Genomic DNA, 15,579 nt, shown 5'->3' with positions numbered 1-15,579 from the left:
TCCTATTAAATCCCATGTACTCATCCAGAAGTCTCTTAAAAGATCCTAACGAATTCGCCTCCACCACCACCAACGGCAGCCCATTCTACTCACCCACCACCCTGAGTGAAAAACTTACCCCTGACATCTCCTCTGTACCTACTCCCCATCACCTTAAACCTGTGTCTGCTCGTAGCGACCATTTCAGCCATGGGAAATAGCCTCTGAGAGTCCACCCGATCTATACCTCTCAACATCTTATAAACCTCTATCAGGTCGCCTCTCATCCTTCATCTCTCCAGGGAGAAAAGATGAAGTTCCCTCAACCTATCCTCACAAGGCATGCCATCCAATCCAGGTAACATCCTTGTAAATCTCCTCTGCACCCTTTCAATAGCTTCCACATCCTTCTTGTAGTGAGGCGACCAGAACTGTGCACAGTACTCCAAGTAGGGTCTGACTAGGGTCTTATAAAGCTGCAGCGTTATCTCCCAACTCCTAAACTCAATCCCTTGATTGATGAAGGCCAGTACACCATATGCCTTATTGACCGCATCCTCTACCTGCGAAGCCGATTTAAGAGTCCTATGGACCCAGACCCCAAGGTCCTTATGATCCACTACACTGCTAAGAATCTTACCCTTGGTATTATACTCCTTCATCCCATTGGACCTGCCAAAATGGACCACTACACATTTATCCGGGTGGAAGTCTATCTGCCAGTTCTCTGCCCAGTCTTGTATCCTATCTATGTCACGTTGCAACTTCTGACATCCCTCCAGACTAGCCACAACACCACCAACCTTCGTGTCGTCGGCAAACTCACCAACCCATTCCTCCACTTCCTCATCCGGTAATTTATGAAATATCCTCTACTAGGACTAGCGTGACTCGTACTGCAGAAGTTTGTCCTGACTTTGAAGACTGGGGACAAACCACTTGCTGCCAAACATTGTTTCAGATGTTTAAATATTTCTTGGACCACACAGGATGGGGAGAATGAGCAGAGGGAGCATGGAGCAAAACAATTGCTGGAAGTAGGAGGAGGACTCTGACCAGGTATCCATATCTGCTCAGGATGCTGAAGGAGCAGTCTTCCTTTCTGAACTTCAGTGCAGCACATTGTGTCAGATGTGTCCTTCTTGAAATCTGCTGCCTGCTGCAGCCACAACCGCAATCTTGGAGCAAAGCAAAGACAGCGTTACCACAGTGGCTGGGAAGGGGAACATGGCAATTAACCTTGTTTGGCTTCTTTCAGGCAGAAGCAGGTGCTATCTCCAGTTTATGCTCCACTGTTGTATAAAGTCATCAAAGCTCTGTATTGCAAGAGTTGGTAACAGTTCATTCTCCATTATGCCGGAGAGAAGCAGGTGGAACAAGCACATCGCTTTGCAAGAATTGCAAGTTTCTGTAAGGTGCAGGCTACCATCAACTTTTTTTTATACATTCATGGGACATGGGCGTCGCTGGTTAGTCAACATTTATTGCCCATCCCTAGCTGCCCAAGGGTAGTTTCGAGTCAACCACATTGCTGTGGCTCTGGAGCCATATGTAGGCCAGACCGGGTAAGGACGACAAATTTCTTTCCCTAAAGAACATTAGTGAGCCAGTTGGGTTTTTACAACAATCAACAATGATTTCATGGTCATCAGTAGATTCTTCATTCCAGATATTTTTAATTGAATTCAAATTTCACCATCTGTCATGGCGGGATTCGAACCCGAGTGCCCAGGACGTTAACTGAGTTTCTGGATTAATAGTCTAGCGCTATTATCACCAGGCCATCACCTCCCCATATACATCACTTTGCAGGTGCTGTTGGAAAGTGACTCCACTCCCTTAACGTCCAGTTGCTGGGTGACCATACACAGCATATCATGCAGGTCAATGACTCGTATCCTGCAGCAGACATGATGCCTTAATTCTGTAACAGTTGGCTGCACCATCTGTATTTAAGTCACTATGACAAACCAGAGAGTGGCTGTGCGGCAGGCCAATTCTTTGGCAACATGGCTGGTGACTCCTGTGTGCAGTGCATAGTGCAGTGTGGATAGTATGCACACAAGAAAAGTCATGCTGCCTTAAGAAATGTAATAGAACTAACCACTGCTAGAACAAATCACAAGGATACTTAACAATCCTTAACGCTGCCTTCTTTCCCCTGGAGGAGCCCTGCAGTACGAAGGAAAGAATGTGTCCAGGTTTGTATTGATTTCTGGATGCTGCACAACTTCGCCATAATGGGGGCACAATGCTTGTCACCAGCTGTCCAGCAATTAGCTGGGGGGCATTTCGTGATCAACTCTTCAAGCTACAACATGAGTTAAGTGCAACTCCAATTCTCTATTCACCAGGTTCCCCCCCCCAAATCAAGAATCTGACTGGGAATCATAGATTCTCTACAGATTCGGCCTATCGAGTCTGTACCAACCACATCCCACCCAGGCCCTATCCTTGTAACCCCACATATTTACCTTCCTAATTCCCCTGACACTAGGGTCAATTTAGCATGGCCAATCAACCTAACCCGCACATCTGTGGACTGTGGTGGGAAACTGGAGGAAACCCACACTGACACAGGGAGAAAGTGCAATCTCCACATAGACAGTGACCCGAGGCCAGAATTGAACCTGGGTCCCTAGAGCTGTGAGGCAGCTGTTATTGTCACTGGGTCAGAACGTGGAATTTTCCATGTAACAACACCATGGACACAGCGGCACTATACAAGTTGCAGCAGTTCAAAACAAGGCAGCTCAGGTTAGGCACTAAATGCATTCTTTGCCAGCAATGCCCACATCCCATGACTTACTCATCTCTTACTGATCATCACAGCTTCTGCTTGACCACACTGAAATAAAGCCACCAAATTTATAAATTAAGTCATGCTGTACATAAAAATGTCAACTAATGTGGAAGGCTGCTCACTTTCAGTGAGGGAGGCTGCAGACTTTGTACAGCAACCAGCAGCTCTGGTCCAAGAAGACCTGACTTTAGACTGCAGTGACATGACATGGATGGCTGCACCTGCTGTCAGACAACAGCAAGGACACTGCCACAGTGGCATTTGGTAGAACAAATGCTGTTTTTCTGTGAGAGACCAGCAGGTATATCGTCTAAGAAGTCACTACCACTCTTCCATGGTGTCAATCTGTTGGAGGACAGCTTGCTGGACTGCTGAGAGACCATGCACACTCCTTTAATCACTTGTGTCCACAGACAACCGGGCAGCGTTTGAGCTTATGTAGTAGCAAAGTCAGCTTGCCGAGTGAAGTGTGTGCTTGTTTAGCAACAAGCAACCTTGCACGAGAAACTTGCTGAATTTTCATTGTGGCATTAGGTGGCTTCTGCTTGTGTTGCAGTGGAAGCTGAGATGTAAACTATCAGACACTTCAAGTTTGTTAATGGAGTTGCCACCACTTACAAACTGAAAAGGATGGACTAGAAGCTCTGTGTAAAGCCCTGGATCAAACTGTTGCCGTACTCCTCCATGTTTCTTGATACTAACGGCAAGTTTTCTGACAGATCCGTCACTGCACTTCGCATTTCGTTCTGCATATCCATCAAACCTGCTGAATGACAACCATTGAAGTTTTCACCCGAGTCCTCTGTAGCAACACTCATGTGCAACTTGCTTTTCTGTATGCTGGTACTTGTGCTAGCCTCACCATCTGCTGTGACTGCAGGCCACTCATGCCCATCGGCAGTGTGTGAAGATTCTGCCTCTGATCCATTCTGCAGGCAATGATGTTTTTTCTTATTCGCTATTTTCTTTCACAACTGCCTGATGAGGGTGAAGTTCTTCAGTGTCTGAAAGGAGAAATATTGATAGGTTTGTGGTCAGTGGAGAGCACAAAGAAAGTGATCCATCTTTACACAATCTACTTGTAGACCAAAAATGATTGAGAGATGTTGGGAAAGTGTGTGAAGGTGAAGTAAAACTATGAATTTATAGGTATATGTCTTCATTGATTGTTGATAAATGAGTGGGATTGCAGTGTACTCAGCAGTATAAGTCATGAAATTGGTGTGATATGACACTGAAGGTACATTCACTGACTTTAATTGCTTGTGTGAAGTCTATTGTGGTTGCTGCCCCCAATGCCATCTGCTATACATTAGGGAGACTAAATGCAGACTGGATGACTGCCTTGCAAGCCCTTCGGTTAGTTCACAAGCATGATCCCAACCTTCCTGTTGCATGCCATTTTAACTCAGCACTTTGCTGTCATGCCAACTGTCCTTGGCCTCCAGCAATGCTCCAGTGAAACCTGGCACAGACTGAACAGCATATCATCTTCTGGTTGAACATGTTGCAGCTCTCAGTACTCAGTACCAGTGGAAACAATCTCCCTGCTTCTATCTCATCTATTCCCTTTGTGATCTTGTATATTTCTATAAGATTTCCCCTTATTCTTCTGAATTTCAATGAGTTTGGCAGCTTCAGATTTTGACCTTTTTTCCTCCGTCTTAACCCCCCCCCCCCTTTCTTTTTAAATATCCTACACATATATTGCCTCAGTGCACACACAGAATGTACACAGACATCCAGTTACCAGGCTACTGTCTTTTGTTCTTAAGTTGCTACACATTCTCCGTCCCTTCAGTTTTGAAGAATTCATAGTACTGGACACATTAACTCTTTCTCTCTTAGTAGATGCTGGCAGAACGTAAGAACTAGGAGCAGGAGTAGGTCATCTGGTCCCTCGAGCCCGCTCCGCCATTTAGTAAAATCATGGCTGATCTTTTCATGGACTCAGCTCCACTTACCCGCTTGCTCACCATAATTCTTAATTCTTTTACTGTTCAAAAATTTATCCTGGCCTTAAAAACATAAGAACATAAGAAATAGAAATAGGAGCAGGGGTATGCCATCTGGCCCTTCGAGCCTGCCCCGCCATTCAATAAGATCATGGCTCAGTTCCACATTCCCGCCCTCTCCCCATAACCCTTGACCCCCTCTCTTATCAAAAACCCATCAACCCGCTTCTTAAAAATATTTAGCGAGGTAGCCTCCACCACTTCAACGGGCAGAGAATTCCAGAGATTCACCACCCTTTGAGTGAAGAAGTTCTTCCTCAACTCCGTTCTAAACCGCCCCCCCTTTATCTTGAGGCTGTGCCCCCTAGTCCTACTATCCTTTCTGAGCGGGAAGAGTCTCTCCACCTCTATCCTATTCATCCCATACAACAAGGTAGCCTCAACTGCTTCAGTAGGCTGGGTATTTCACAGATTTACAGCTCTGAGTCAAGAAGTTCCTCCTTAACTCAATCCTAAATCTGCTCCCCTTATTTTGAGGCCATGCCCCCAAGTCCCAGTTTCACCTGCCAGTGGAAACAATCTCCCTGCTTCTATCTTATGTATTTCCTTCGTAATCTTGTATGTTTCTATAAGATCTCCCCTCATTCTTCTGAATTTCAATGAGTATAGGGCCAATCTACACAGTCTGTCCTCACTACTGAGTTTTTCAGGATCCCTCTTCTTGCCTTTATTAGTTGAGGCATTGAATTTTCGAGCTGGGAAGTTATGCTAGAATTGTATAAAACACTGGTTAAGCCACAAAGCTGGAGTACTGCATACAGGTTTGGTCATCACACTGTATGAAAGATGTGTTTACATTAGAGAGGAGATTTTTGCGATGATACCTGGACTGGAGCATTTTAATTATGGTGAAAGATTAGAAAAAGGAGGATTGTTTTCTTTGAAAGAGAGAAGGTTGAGGGGAGACTTAATTGCAGTGTATAAAATCAAGGGGTGTAAATAGAGTGAATCGAAAGACCCTGCTCCCTTCGGCTGAGAGCCCATAATCAAGGGGTAGGAGACTTGGAGGAGATTTGAGGGGAAACTAGATTTGATCTAGATAGGCTGGGCGAATGGGCCAGGAACTAGCAAATGGAATTTAATGTTGGCAAATGTGAGGTTGTCCACTTTGGTAGGAATAATGGTAGGAAGGACTATTACTTACGTGGCGAAAAACTGCAGCATGCGACGGTGCAGAGGGACCTCGGGGTCCTTGTGCATGAGTCGCAAAAACCCAGCCTGCAGGTGCAGCAGGTGGTCAGGAAGGCGAGTGGGATGCTGGCCTTCGTAGTGTGGGGGATTGAATATAAAAGTAGGGAGGTCTTGCTGCAGCTGTATAGGGCACTGGTGAGGCCACAGCTGGAGTACTGTGTGCAGTTTTGGTCACCGCACTTACGCAAAGATATTTTGGCCTTGGAGGGAGTGCAGAGGAGGTTTACTAGGCTGATTCCGGAGTTGAGGGGGTTGAACTATGAGGAGAGGCTGAATAAACTAGGCTTGTACTCGTTAAGAGTTTAGAAGAATGAGGGGGGATCTCATTGAGACATATAAGATGTTGAATGGGATGGATAGGATAGAGGTGGAGAGGCTCTTCCCGCTCAGAAAGGACAGTAGGACTAGAGGGCACAGCCTCAAGCTAAAGGGGGTGCGGTTTAGAAAGGAGTTGAGGAGAAACTTCTTCACTCAAAGGGTGGTGAATCTCTGGAATTCTCTGCCTGTTGAAGTGGTGGAGGCTGCCTCGCTCAATATTTTTAAGACGCGGGTTGATAGGTTTTTGATAGGCAAGGGGATTAACGGTTATGGGGAGAGGGCAGGAATGTGGACCTGAGCCACGACAGATCAGCCATGATCTTATTGAATGGCGGGGCAGGCTCGAAGGGCTAGATGGCCTACTCCTGCTCCTATTTCTTATGTTCTTAAACTTTTGTCCAGAATGAGAGGGAACTGAACTCGCTGCCAGAAGTATTGGTAAGGGCAGAAACCATCAACATTTAATGACTGTTTGAATATACACTTGAAGTACTGTAATTTATAAGGCTGAATGGGATTAGGCTGGGTGACTCCTTGCCAGCTGATGCAGACATGATGGGTCAATATAGCCTTCTGTCCTGTAAATCCCTATGACAAAGCAATTTATAGCAGAAGTAAAACTTGAAAAAGCAAGAGTAATTGTACAGGAATGGCTCCAAGAGGGAGTGGGTGGAAATGACAACTTGATATTCTATTAGAGTTGATTGGTTTTCAAATAGACCAAATGTTAGTAATGCTTTTGTGATGGAAAAGTTATGTATTTTTAATGATTGTGAGCACTGTTCACAAATTAGAAACTATTTCAGTACCAAAATGTACTTGATGGTGGTGCTGTTGAACTCGTATAAATCTGTTTTTAGCAAAAAAGGTTCACTTTATATGCAATAGTACAGAAGAGCCAATAAAAGTGATTGAAAATGCATTTTTCATATAAAATTTCACAACTTATTTTATAAGTGCTGAGCACCAGAAATCTTTCTCCAAATTGATGTGCAAAAATTATTGGTTGTCAGGAATTTCAACTAAAATCAATGGTCTTAGACCAACTACGCTTTGAAGCACGAAAATTCAACCCTGGTTGAATGTATTTAATACTGAAAGACTGCTTGTCATGTAATTCTCACCCCGTCAAGTCAGCAGGATGGAGGGCAACTGACTTTGCCACCCATTTCCCAATCCGGCTGGAGCACAAAACGGGCTTTCTTCTGCTGAAACCATACAACACTCTTATGATCATCACATAGAACAAAAATAACCTATAGTTTTTGTTTCACTATAAAACTGCTATGCCTGCCTTTCTCCATCCAGATTTCCTTCTGAAAGCAACTGACAGGAAATCATGGAATGCTTTTTGTCACTAACTGAGTCCATCCATTCACCTGCCTCTGCTCTATCTGCCCTTTCTTACCCAATTATACATCTTTCCATGTTTCCAATGCTCTCACCCACTCATGCTGAACCTTATCTTACCCATGGTACCTTGAAGCTCATTTTCTGTAAGAGATCACACTCTTTCTTCTGACCCCAACTAAAATGCTGACTGTCCAGCTTCCCTTTTTGTCCATTATACTAGTTGGCATTATAAATGGTTCCTTCATAAATACTACCCCATGTCTTTATCCTTTTTAGAAATTTATCTTTGACTTCTCTGTCTTTGCAAACTCCTGTCCAATATCCAAGCTCCCTTTCCAAAATCCTTGAACTTGTGTTGCCTCCCAAATCAGTGTCCATCTCCAAATAAGCTTCTGTCACTGCTAAAGCTCCAAAACTGGCCTAATCGTTTACAACTTACCTCCTTTGTGACTGTGACCATGGTACACCATCCTTCATTGACCTTTCAAAGAATCAATCACACCATCCTCCATTTCCCAGACTGATGGGGCTGACATTCTTTTGCCTAACTCTCACTTGCTCACTAATAATAAGCAATGATTCTAGCAATGATTCTTCTTTGTGATCTGCAGTTCTAGCTTGATTCTCCCAAGGATCTTGCCCTCCTCTTTTTTTTACCATCCTGTCACCACCTCCTTCAATCCTCCACTGCCTCTTTGTTATCAAGTATCTGTCCCAGCAATCAGTCCTTGTTGTGTTATTGTTTTTTCAAGTCAAATATTGGGAAGTCCAAAGCCAGTGACTTTGGCCCTTGCCACATATGCCGTCTTTTACTTCTGCTGAGCTACTGTTCACAGCCTAATTGTCCTGTTTAACTCTGAACTAAACTTCTAATCTTATACTTCCTCCATCATAGATATGCAAAATTATGAGAGGCATAGATAGGTTCGTTCGTAAGGATCTTTTCCCTGCGGCAGAGGTGTCTAAGACCAGAGGGCATAGGTTTAAGGTGAGGAGTAAGTGTTTTAGAGGGAATCTGAGGAAAATTCTTTTCATGCAGAAGGAGGTGGAAATATGGAACGCACAGCCTGAAAGGGTGGTGGAGTCAGGTACTCTAGCAACATTTAAGAAGCATCTGGACAAGTGCTTAAATTGCCAAGGCATAGTAGGCTGTGGTCCAAGTGTTGGCAAATGCTGTTAGCACTGATTGGTATTTGATGGTCAGTGTAAATGTGGTAGGCCAAAGGGCTTGTTTCTCTGCTCTATGATACTTCTGCCTATTATTCTATCCTGCATGCCATCTGCTTGCCCATTACTCATGTTCTCGCTGATTGACAAACTCTTCTTTAATCTCTGCATTTCCCTTTTCTGGTTGAAGACCCTTCCATTTCTTCGTCTAGGCTTTTGGTTAATCATTTCTCTCTCTCTCTCTCTTCTACCACCGCCACACACACACACACACACACACACACACACACACACACACCCCCCCCCCCCCCCCCCCCCCCCCCCGCCCCCACTGCCTCTGGCAGTGCCCTGTGACACATATTGGCACTGTTTGGCCATGTCCCACATACCCCAGGGGTTGTAATTACCTTTGCACCACCAGAGGGATCCCCTCGACAAATTTGTGTTTTTAAAAACCTGTTGAGAAACTCACGAAGTATGAATATTCAGTGAGGGAGGATAATTTGGGGACTACTTAATTATATGAAAATGTATTAAAATGTGTAAAAATCAGGTTCTTGCACCATCGACATAGGCCAATGAAAATCAGCAAGCGCAGTCATGCAGGAGTGAGCTGTGCTTTTCAAATCTCACAGGAATTTGATCCCACTCTGCTGATCCTGCATGTAGAGTGCAGGGCAAAAACCCTTCCCCTGCAAGTAATACTAATTTTTATGTTTCCTAGATAACCACGTAGTGCTTTTGTATATTTTCCAATGTACATTTGCATATTTATTCTTTGTAGATTATTTCCTTTTATGTTTCCTGTTGCACTTGTTTCTACCTTGCAGTTCTAATTCCTATTCAATACCAGAGGTACATATCATTAATTTTCGTTTTGTCTGGATAGAGTTCAAGATAAAATATAAATTCAAAAACTTGTAAGCTGCTTTAATATCGCTAAATGGACAGGCTTTATAAGTGCTGGTGTATTTCCCAACCCAACAGTTTTAATCTGATCAAATTCTGTACAAATAACTCCACAGCAAACTCAAAATAGGATGCGCTCAATAGATTAGATTTTTTTTGCACTCAAAGCACGAGGGGAGGGTAGCAACATGACCGCCTTTTCATCCTTGCAAGAGAAAAGAAAGATGTCTAGGGCAAAGACCACGGACAAAGTAAGAATTATTGTTTCACGAAAGTCCAGAATCAGAAGTCCAACTAAATTAAGTTAAAGTTTATTTATTAATCACAAGAAAGGTTACATTAACACTGCAATGAAATTGCTGTGAAATTCCCCTAGTCGCCACAGTTCAGTGCCTGTTTGGGTCAATATACCTAACCAGCACTTCTTTCAGATTGTGGGAGGAATCTGGAGCACCCGGAGGAAACCCACGCAACTGTGAATTCCTTCAGACTTGGCAGGTTGAAGACTAATGCTGGATAATTTACTTTTCTTGTAGAAATGAATTTCACATGGGAAAGACACAGATGAATTAGTCTTGTCGACGCTAGTACAAAAATTCCAATAGAAGTAGTGTAAGTGAGGAGCCAAGTATTGAAACCTGGACAAAGCCATTTTTCTGAGTTGGGAGTGGAAGGTCAGTGGAGATCATGTGCTGTGACTCCATTTTTCCACTCTGATTTAGACATTTGGGGTTCTTGGTTAATGTTTCAACTATTAATAATTTGAAAAGTAAGGGTCTTTTTCCTGTCAGACTGTTTGGTCCTGTTGATTGTGCCTGGCATTAGAAATGTAAATAGCCTTTGTACAATTTCCTTAGATTTGATCTCTGCAGTCACAGGGGTCATTAGCATATCTTCAAAGATAACAGGATTGCAGTTGTTCTGAATGCCAAACAGTTCCTTTTTTTTGTATCATAGTCAGTCATGGTTTCAGTCATTTTAAAGCCTTTGTTCAGTTTTAAAGATATTTTTAAAGTAGCCATGATGATCTCTGTGTGTGTGTGTGTGTGTGTGTGTGTGTAATATATATTTATATAATTTTTATACACAAAATAGAGTGAGATCTTAGCCCCTTGACACATTATGCAGGCTTTTGTCTTTTAATTAGAAGTGGATCTCTGGTATTGAGGGATTTTGAGAAGAAACAGTTGAAACTGTGTACACAGCTTGGCAATATTAATTGGCAGCTGCATCATTCAAATAGTGATTAACAGTTCTGTTTGGTGTTTTTAAGGTAAAAAGCGAAGAATCGGGGGATTCTTCAACCCAGCAAACGACAACCCAGCCTTCGCTGCAGCCATCTTTACAGACCACCCTTCCACAGACGCAGCTCATGCTTGCTGGAGGGCAGATCACTGGGGTACGTGAAAGCAATTGTTGAATCAAATTCAATCTAAAATCAATTTAAAAAATCAAATTACTTGCCCCTCCTCTCCCTTTGTAACCTGTCTCTCTCAACTCTTCCTTTTCTGTTAACTCTGCTTTAAAGGTTGCATTCACCTTTCCCTTTTACTTCAGGTTGTGGGCAAGGTAATTGTAATTGACTCATCGTCCCAGTCTCTCTGCTTTTCTGACCCCACACCCATTATTTAACTGCTCATATTTATGACCATTTCCTTATTTGCCTGTTGAGCTTTAGGTCTTTCCAAATAAACTTGTGTGCTTTCTCATCCTGCATTCCATCCATTACCACTCCATCTGCCTCCTCAGTGAGGACCATGTTCTTGGGTGGGCTTTGTTTCTGTTTTGATCTTTCCTCATTGCTCCATGTGAATATCTTTCCTCATAGATTTTCTTCTCTAATTCTTCACTGTTCTCTCAATCTTTCACTCTTAACAATTTGTCTTCTTGTTTTCCCTTTGTTGCGGACAGCTTCTTCCCTGCTGCCATCAGACTTTTGAATGGACCTACCTTCCATTAAGTTGATCTTTATCTACACCTATGACTGTAAAACTACATTCTGCACTCTCTAGTTTCCTTCGCTATGTATGATATGCTTTATAGTGCGCAAGAAGTAATACTTTTCGTTGTATGCTAATACATGTGACAATAAATCAAATCAGAAGCAAGAGAGACTGTGGGATAACTCTTCATCTTTCACCTCATTTCTTGGTTGTCTGCGCCAAGATGTGTTTTAGGGGAGGTGTTGAACTTTCCTTAGCGTTGTGGTTTTTAGTAATAAACATGGAGTGAGCCTTCAGGTAAGTTTAATCCAGAAGAAAAGATAAATATTTATTCGCACAATGCCACTGAATGGAATGCAACGAGCACACTCATCCCCTCATGCACACAAACACACATAAGCAAAGGTGAATTTTAGCAAAGTATGCAGCTAGATTGTTAGCAGAATACAAGAAGCAGCTTGTGTTTAGATTGAGTCCTTTAAGATATACTTGGTATAGACCTGGATGGCTAGGCTCTCATGGTTTCCTTGGAGAAGATGAGATGTTGGAAGTCTCTGGCTTTCCAGATGAGGTTATAGCCTAGTTTCCGTAAAGAAAAATCTTTTTGGGTGAAAACAAATTTGTCCCACCCACACTGCATGAGTTGACTGGCTGTTTGGCAGTGTTCTGTTCTTTTGGCAAGAAGGATTTTTTTAAATCCAATTCAATCCAATCAAATCCAATTCAGAGTCTCAACAAGTAAGACATTCCCGATCCAAGCTGACAAGATGGGGCTGTCGCCTCTTGTCTTGGGTTTGATCTACATGATCCAAGCTGATTGAAGTAGGCATTGCACCTCCTCCAAGGCTTGATCTCATTTGCATCTTAGCCAAAAGACTGAAATGTCGCTTTTAAAAATTGTTTCAAATGAAGCTAAAATGTAACCGAATGACTTCAGCCAAGTACAGCATGTCGATACTACACTTGATCTTAGCCAAAAGGCCAAGAAGCGAGGGATTTTCTTGTATTGGTCTCCCCTCTCCAGGTTTCCCTCACTTCTTGGAATCAAAAGATTTTTTATCTGTTTAGGCCACATGATCAAGACTTCTGTTGTCCATTCAGAATGATTTAGTCGGAAACCAGTGTTATACAACAGAACGGTTGATGGTCTTTCACACCTACTTATGACTTGACTGATTTCTTCACAGCTCTCATTCTTAAGTTTCGGGCTTGGAGACAGTAAGTATATGAGTCCATAGATTTTGAGTTTTTAGTCAGCCCACAAACAATAGGAGGTGTGAGTTCACAAATGCTTTACAACTTTGTATGCCTATTTTAAAGAAGGACATTCCACCAACAGTTATTTACATTTAAGAACCTCCTAAAAGCATATTCAGACAGGAATTGATCCTTGCTCTGTCTGCAGAAATCATAGTGATGTGACCCTTGGCTGCTATCTTGAATCAAGGTAAATTGTCCGTATGTCATTGTGCTCTTTTATTTTAAAAGTAGAGCTAATCCATCATCTCCATATGCTTGTGGGTATATGGCATAAGCCTGATACTTTTAATCTGATAGTCTTGTCTGACACTCTAGTGTCCAAATAATTAAGGAGGATATCCCTCTGCTCCTGACATTATGTAAGCTTCGGAACATTGAGGTATAAAATCCCTTTAATTAAAATATACCAAGTTTCAAGTTCTTAATTTATAACAATGGGATCCTTAGTTGTGCCTGATCTAAAAAAAAAGTACAAATAACTAGTATTCATGAATCAAGTAGAATTTATTAAGCAAGATTTTACATACAGTTAGCAAAAAACAGTGAAGACAACATGGATGGTTCTTATCCCTCAAGGTCCTAGGACTTTTGCCAGCACAAACAATGCAATTCTTCTTCTGTCTGTGAAGCGATGTTATATTGAACTGTATCTCAGAAGAATCATACCACAGAAACCATGACAAAACGGTAGTAATGAGGATTTTGATTTTCTAACTTTCATCCCTACTTCTGACTGTTTCTTGTTCCTTATTTGGAAGTGGTCCAGATTACCCTTTTTCCTTAACTTAAGGAGAGGGTTGCCTGCCATCACCCCACCTCAGTAACTAGAGTCATGTAAACGGAAGACAAATGTCCACCCTTATGCTAGACTCCAGGAGGTACATTCTATTGTGAACAAATGACACATCCTTGTAGGTATACAGCAGTTGTACAAACACCTCATCAGTAATCCAACCTATCGTAAACATTCACATCAGCATGTTTTAACCCAAGTCTCTCAGATACTAAAACCATTAAGAACAAATATTATTAACATATCCCACCATAATGTGAGGAAAGAAATGCCTTTCTATTTAAAATACAGATGTTCTGCCCTACAAATTTTGTTAATGAACTAAGGCATTGAGTAAATCAAAACCCAATAATATATGGCTTTTGTTTAAAGAAAAGGTATCATACAAAGTTCAAGCTGTTGAGCTCAATCCTTTTGGTTATTTCTTCAAAGCTGACGAGTCCTAAATTGCATAGTGTAACTAAAACAATTCTTTTGAACCCAAAATTTTAAAGCAGTGGTTCCCAACCAACGTGTCATGGAATAAGATCCAAAATGTTTCAAAATTCATGGAAATAAACAAATACTAACCTTTTTCTTCAGCTCGATGGTCAGTACCTGCAAGTCCCAACGAGCCTCAGGCAGCCTGTGCATGCACCGCCAGCAAAAGGATCCCATGCGCACAGCTTGGATTTTTACTTTGGTCACGCCCATCCATATGCACAAAAAAATCCAAACCATGCGTGTACAGGTACCTTGAGACTCTCAGATGCTGAGAGCCGAAGGCAAAGGTCCTGTGCAAAAATCTAATGGCGCAAAAACTCTGTGAGATGCAAGGCAAACTGGAAGAGGGCAAAAGAACAGCAGAGTAGAGAGGGAGAAATTAAAAAAAAAGTTCCCAGTAAGGGAAATAGATGGAGGAGGTACAAAACAGAAACTAAAAATGCTGTAATGACGAGTGGAGTGAAGTGGGCTCAGGAGAAGCCCTTGTAGTTGAATAGTTAATCAAAAGAAGCCCCAAAGAGCCGAGAAAGGAACCACAGGTTAAAAGCTGGATGACCAATACTTGTGATGCTGGGAACAGGGACCACAGAGATGTGTGGCATATTGGAATAGATACTCAGACTGTGACAAGAAGAGACAAAAATTTAATGGGAGCAGTGTGCTGGTGAATAAAAGTTTAATTAGTGAAAAATGTTGCAACATTAAAATTAATCTAAATGCACAAGGATTGCTAATAAAATAGCCAAATTAATGATGCATTTGGGATTGTGATGTGGAGAAATTTATTCATTCAAAGCATTGTGAATCTTATGAATTCTCCAACCTGGTTGATTATGGATGCTCAGTGCTCACATAGATAGATATTTCATCTCTCAGGGAGTCAATGTAAATGGGGTCAGTGGAAATGGGAAATGCATGTGAAAGTGGAGTTGAGGCACAGCGATGATGATGTTGAATGGCAGAGCATGCTCAGTGGGCCATACGGTGTATTGATGCTCCTTCCACCTTAATTAATCAATTTCTCAACCCGTCCTGCCGCCTTCAACAATTAGTGTACATTTTCTCCGTTCCTGCATCATCTTTAGAAATGTATCCTTTATTTGTTTTGCCTTGACTTGTTTTTCCTACCTAAAGGTACAACTTCATCTGCCATGTATCTGCCTATTCCACCAGCCAATCAATGTCCCCATGTCATTCAAAGTGTCAACAGGGTCCAAACTGGTTGTTGAAGCTGAAGCCAAGACACAGGGCTTTCCTCTATTGTGAGAGTTTATTGACTTATTCAGTCCCTTAGCTCTCCTTCCACAAGTTCCAGTGTACCAGCTATTCCATATTTTTACCCTCTTTTAGAAGGTCAACAAAATA

At 42.3% G+C, this 15,579-nt stretch overlaps 1 protein-coding gene and 1 non-coding gene across 4 annotated transcripts in view; one reads left to right on the top strand and one right to left on the bottom strand.

Moving 5' to 3' along the window:
* The window catches only part of LOC145353092 (POU domain, class 2, transcription factor 1-like), a 207,664-nt gene that overhangs the window by 135,416 nt on the left and 56,669 nt on the right, over nt 1-15,579 (top strand). For all 3 annotated transcript variants that reach the window (XM_080203452.1, XM_080203451.1, XM_080203453.1), the window contains one exon: nt 11,009-11,134. In XM_080203452.1, the coding sequence (XP_080059578.1) occupies nt 11,009-11,134 (126 nt within the window). The remainder of the gene's footprint in view (nt 1-11,008; nt 11,135-15,579) is intronic.
* Nucleotides 12,480-12,671, bottom strand: LOC145353543 (U2 spliceosomal RNA). Its single transcript, XR_013888718.1, has one exon. It is a non-coding gene; the product is annotated as a U2 spliceosomal RNA (small nuclear RNA).

The sequence above is a fragment of the Carcharhinus amblyrhynchos genome, chromosome 15, assembly GCF_965287045.1.
Source record: "Carcharhinus amblyrhynchos chromosome 15, sCarAmb.v2.hapA, whole genome shotgun sequence".
Classification (NCBI taxonomy): Eukaryota; Metazoa; Chordata; class Chondrichthyes; order Carcharhiniformes; family Carcharhinidae; genus Carcharhinus; species Carcharhinus amblyrhynchos.
The sequence above is the reverse complement of the archived record's forward strand: the minus strand, read 5'-3'. Positions and strand labels throughout refer to the sequence as shown.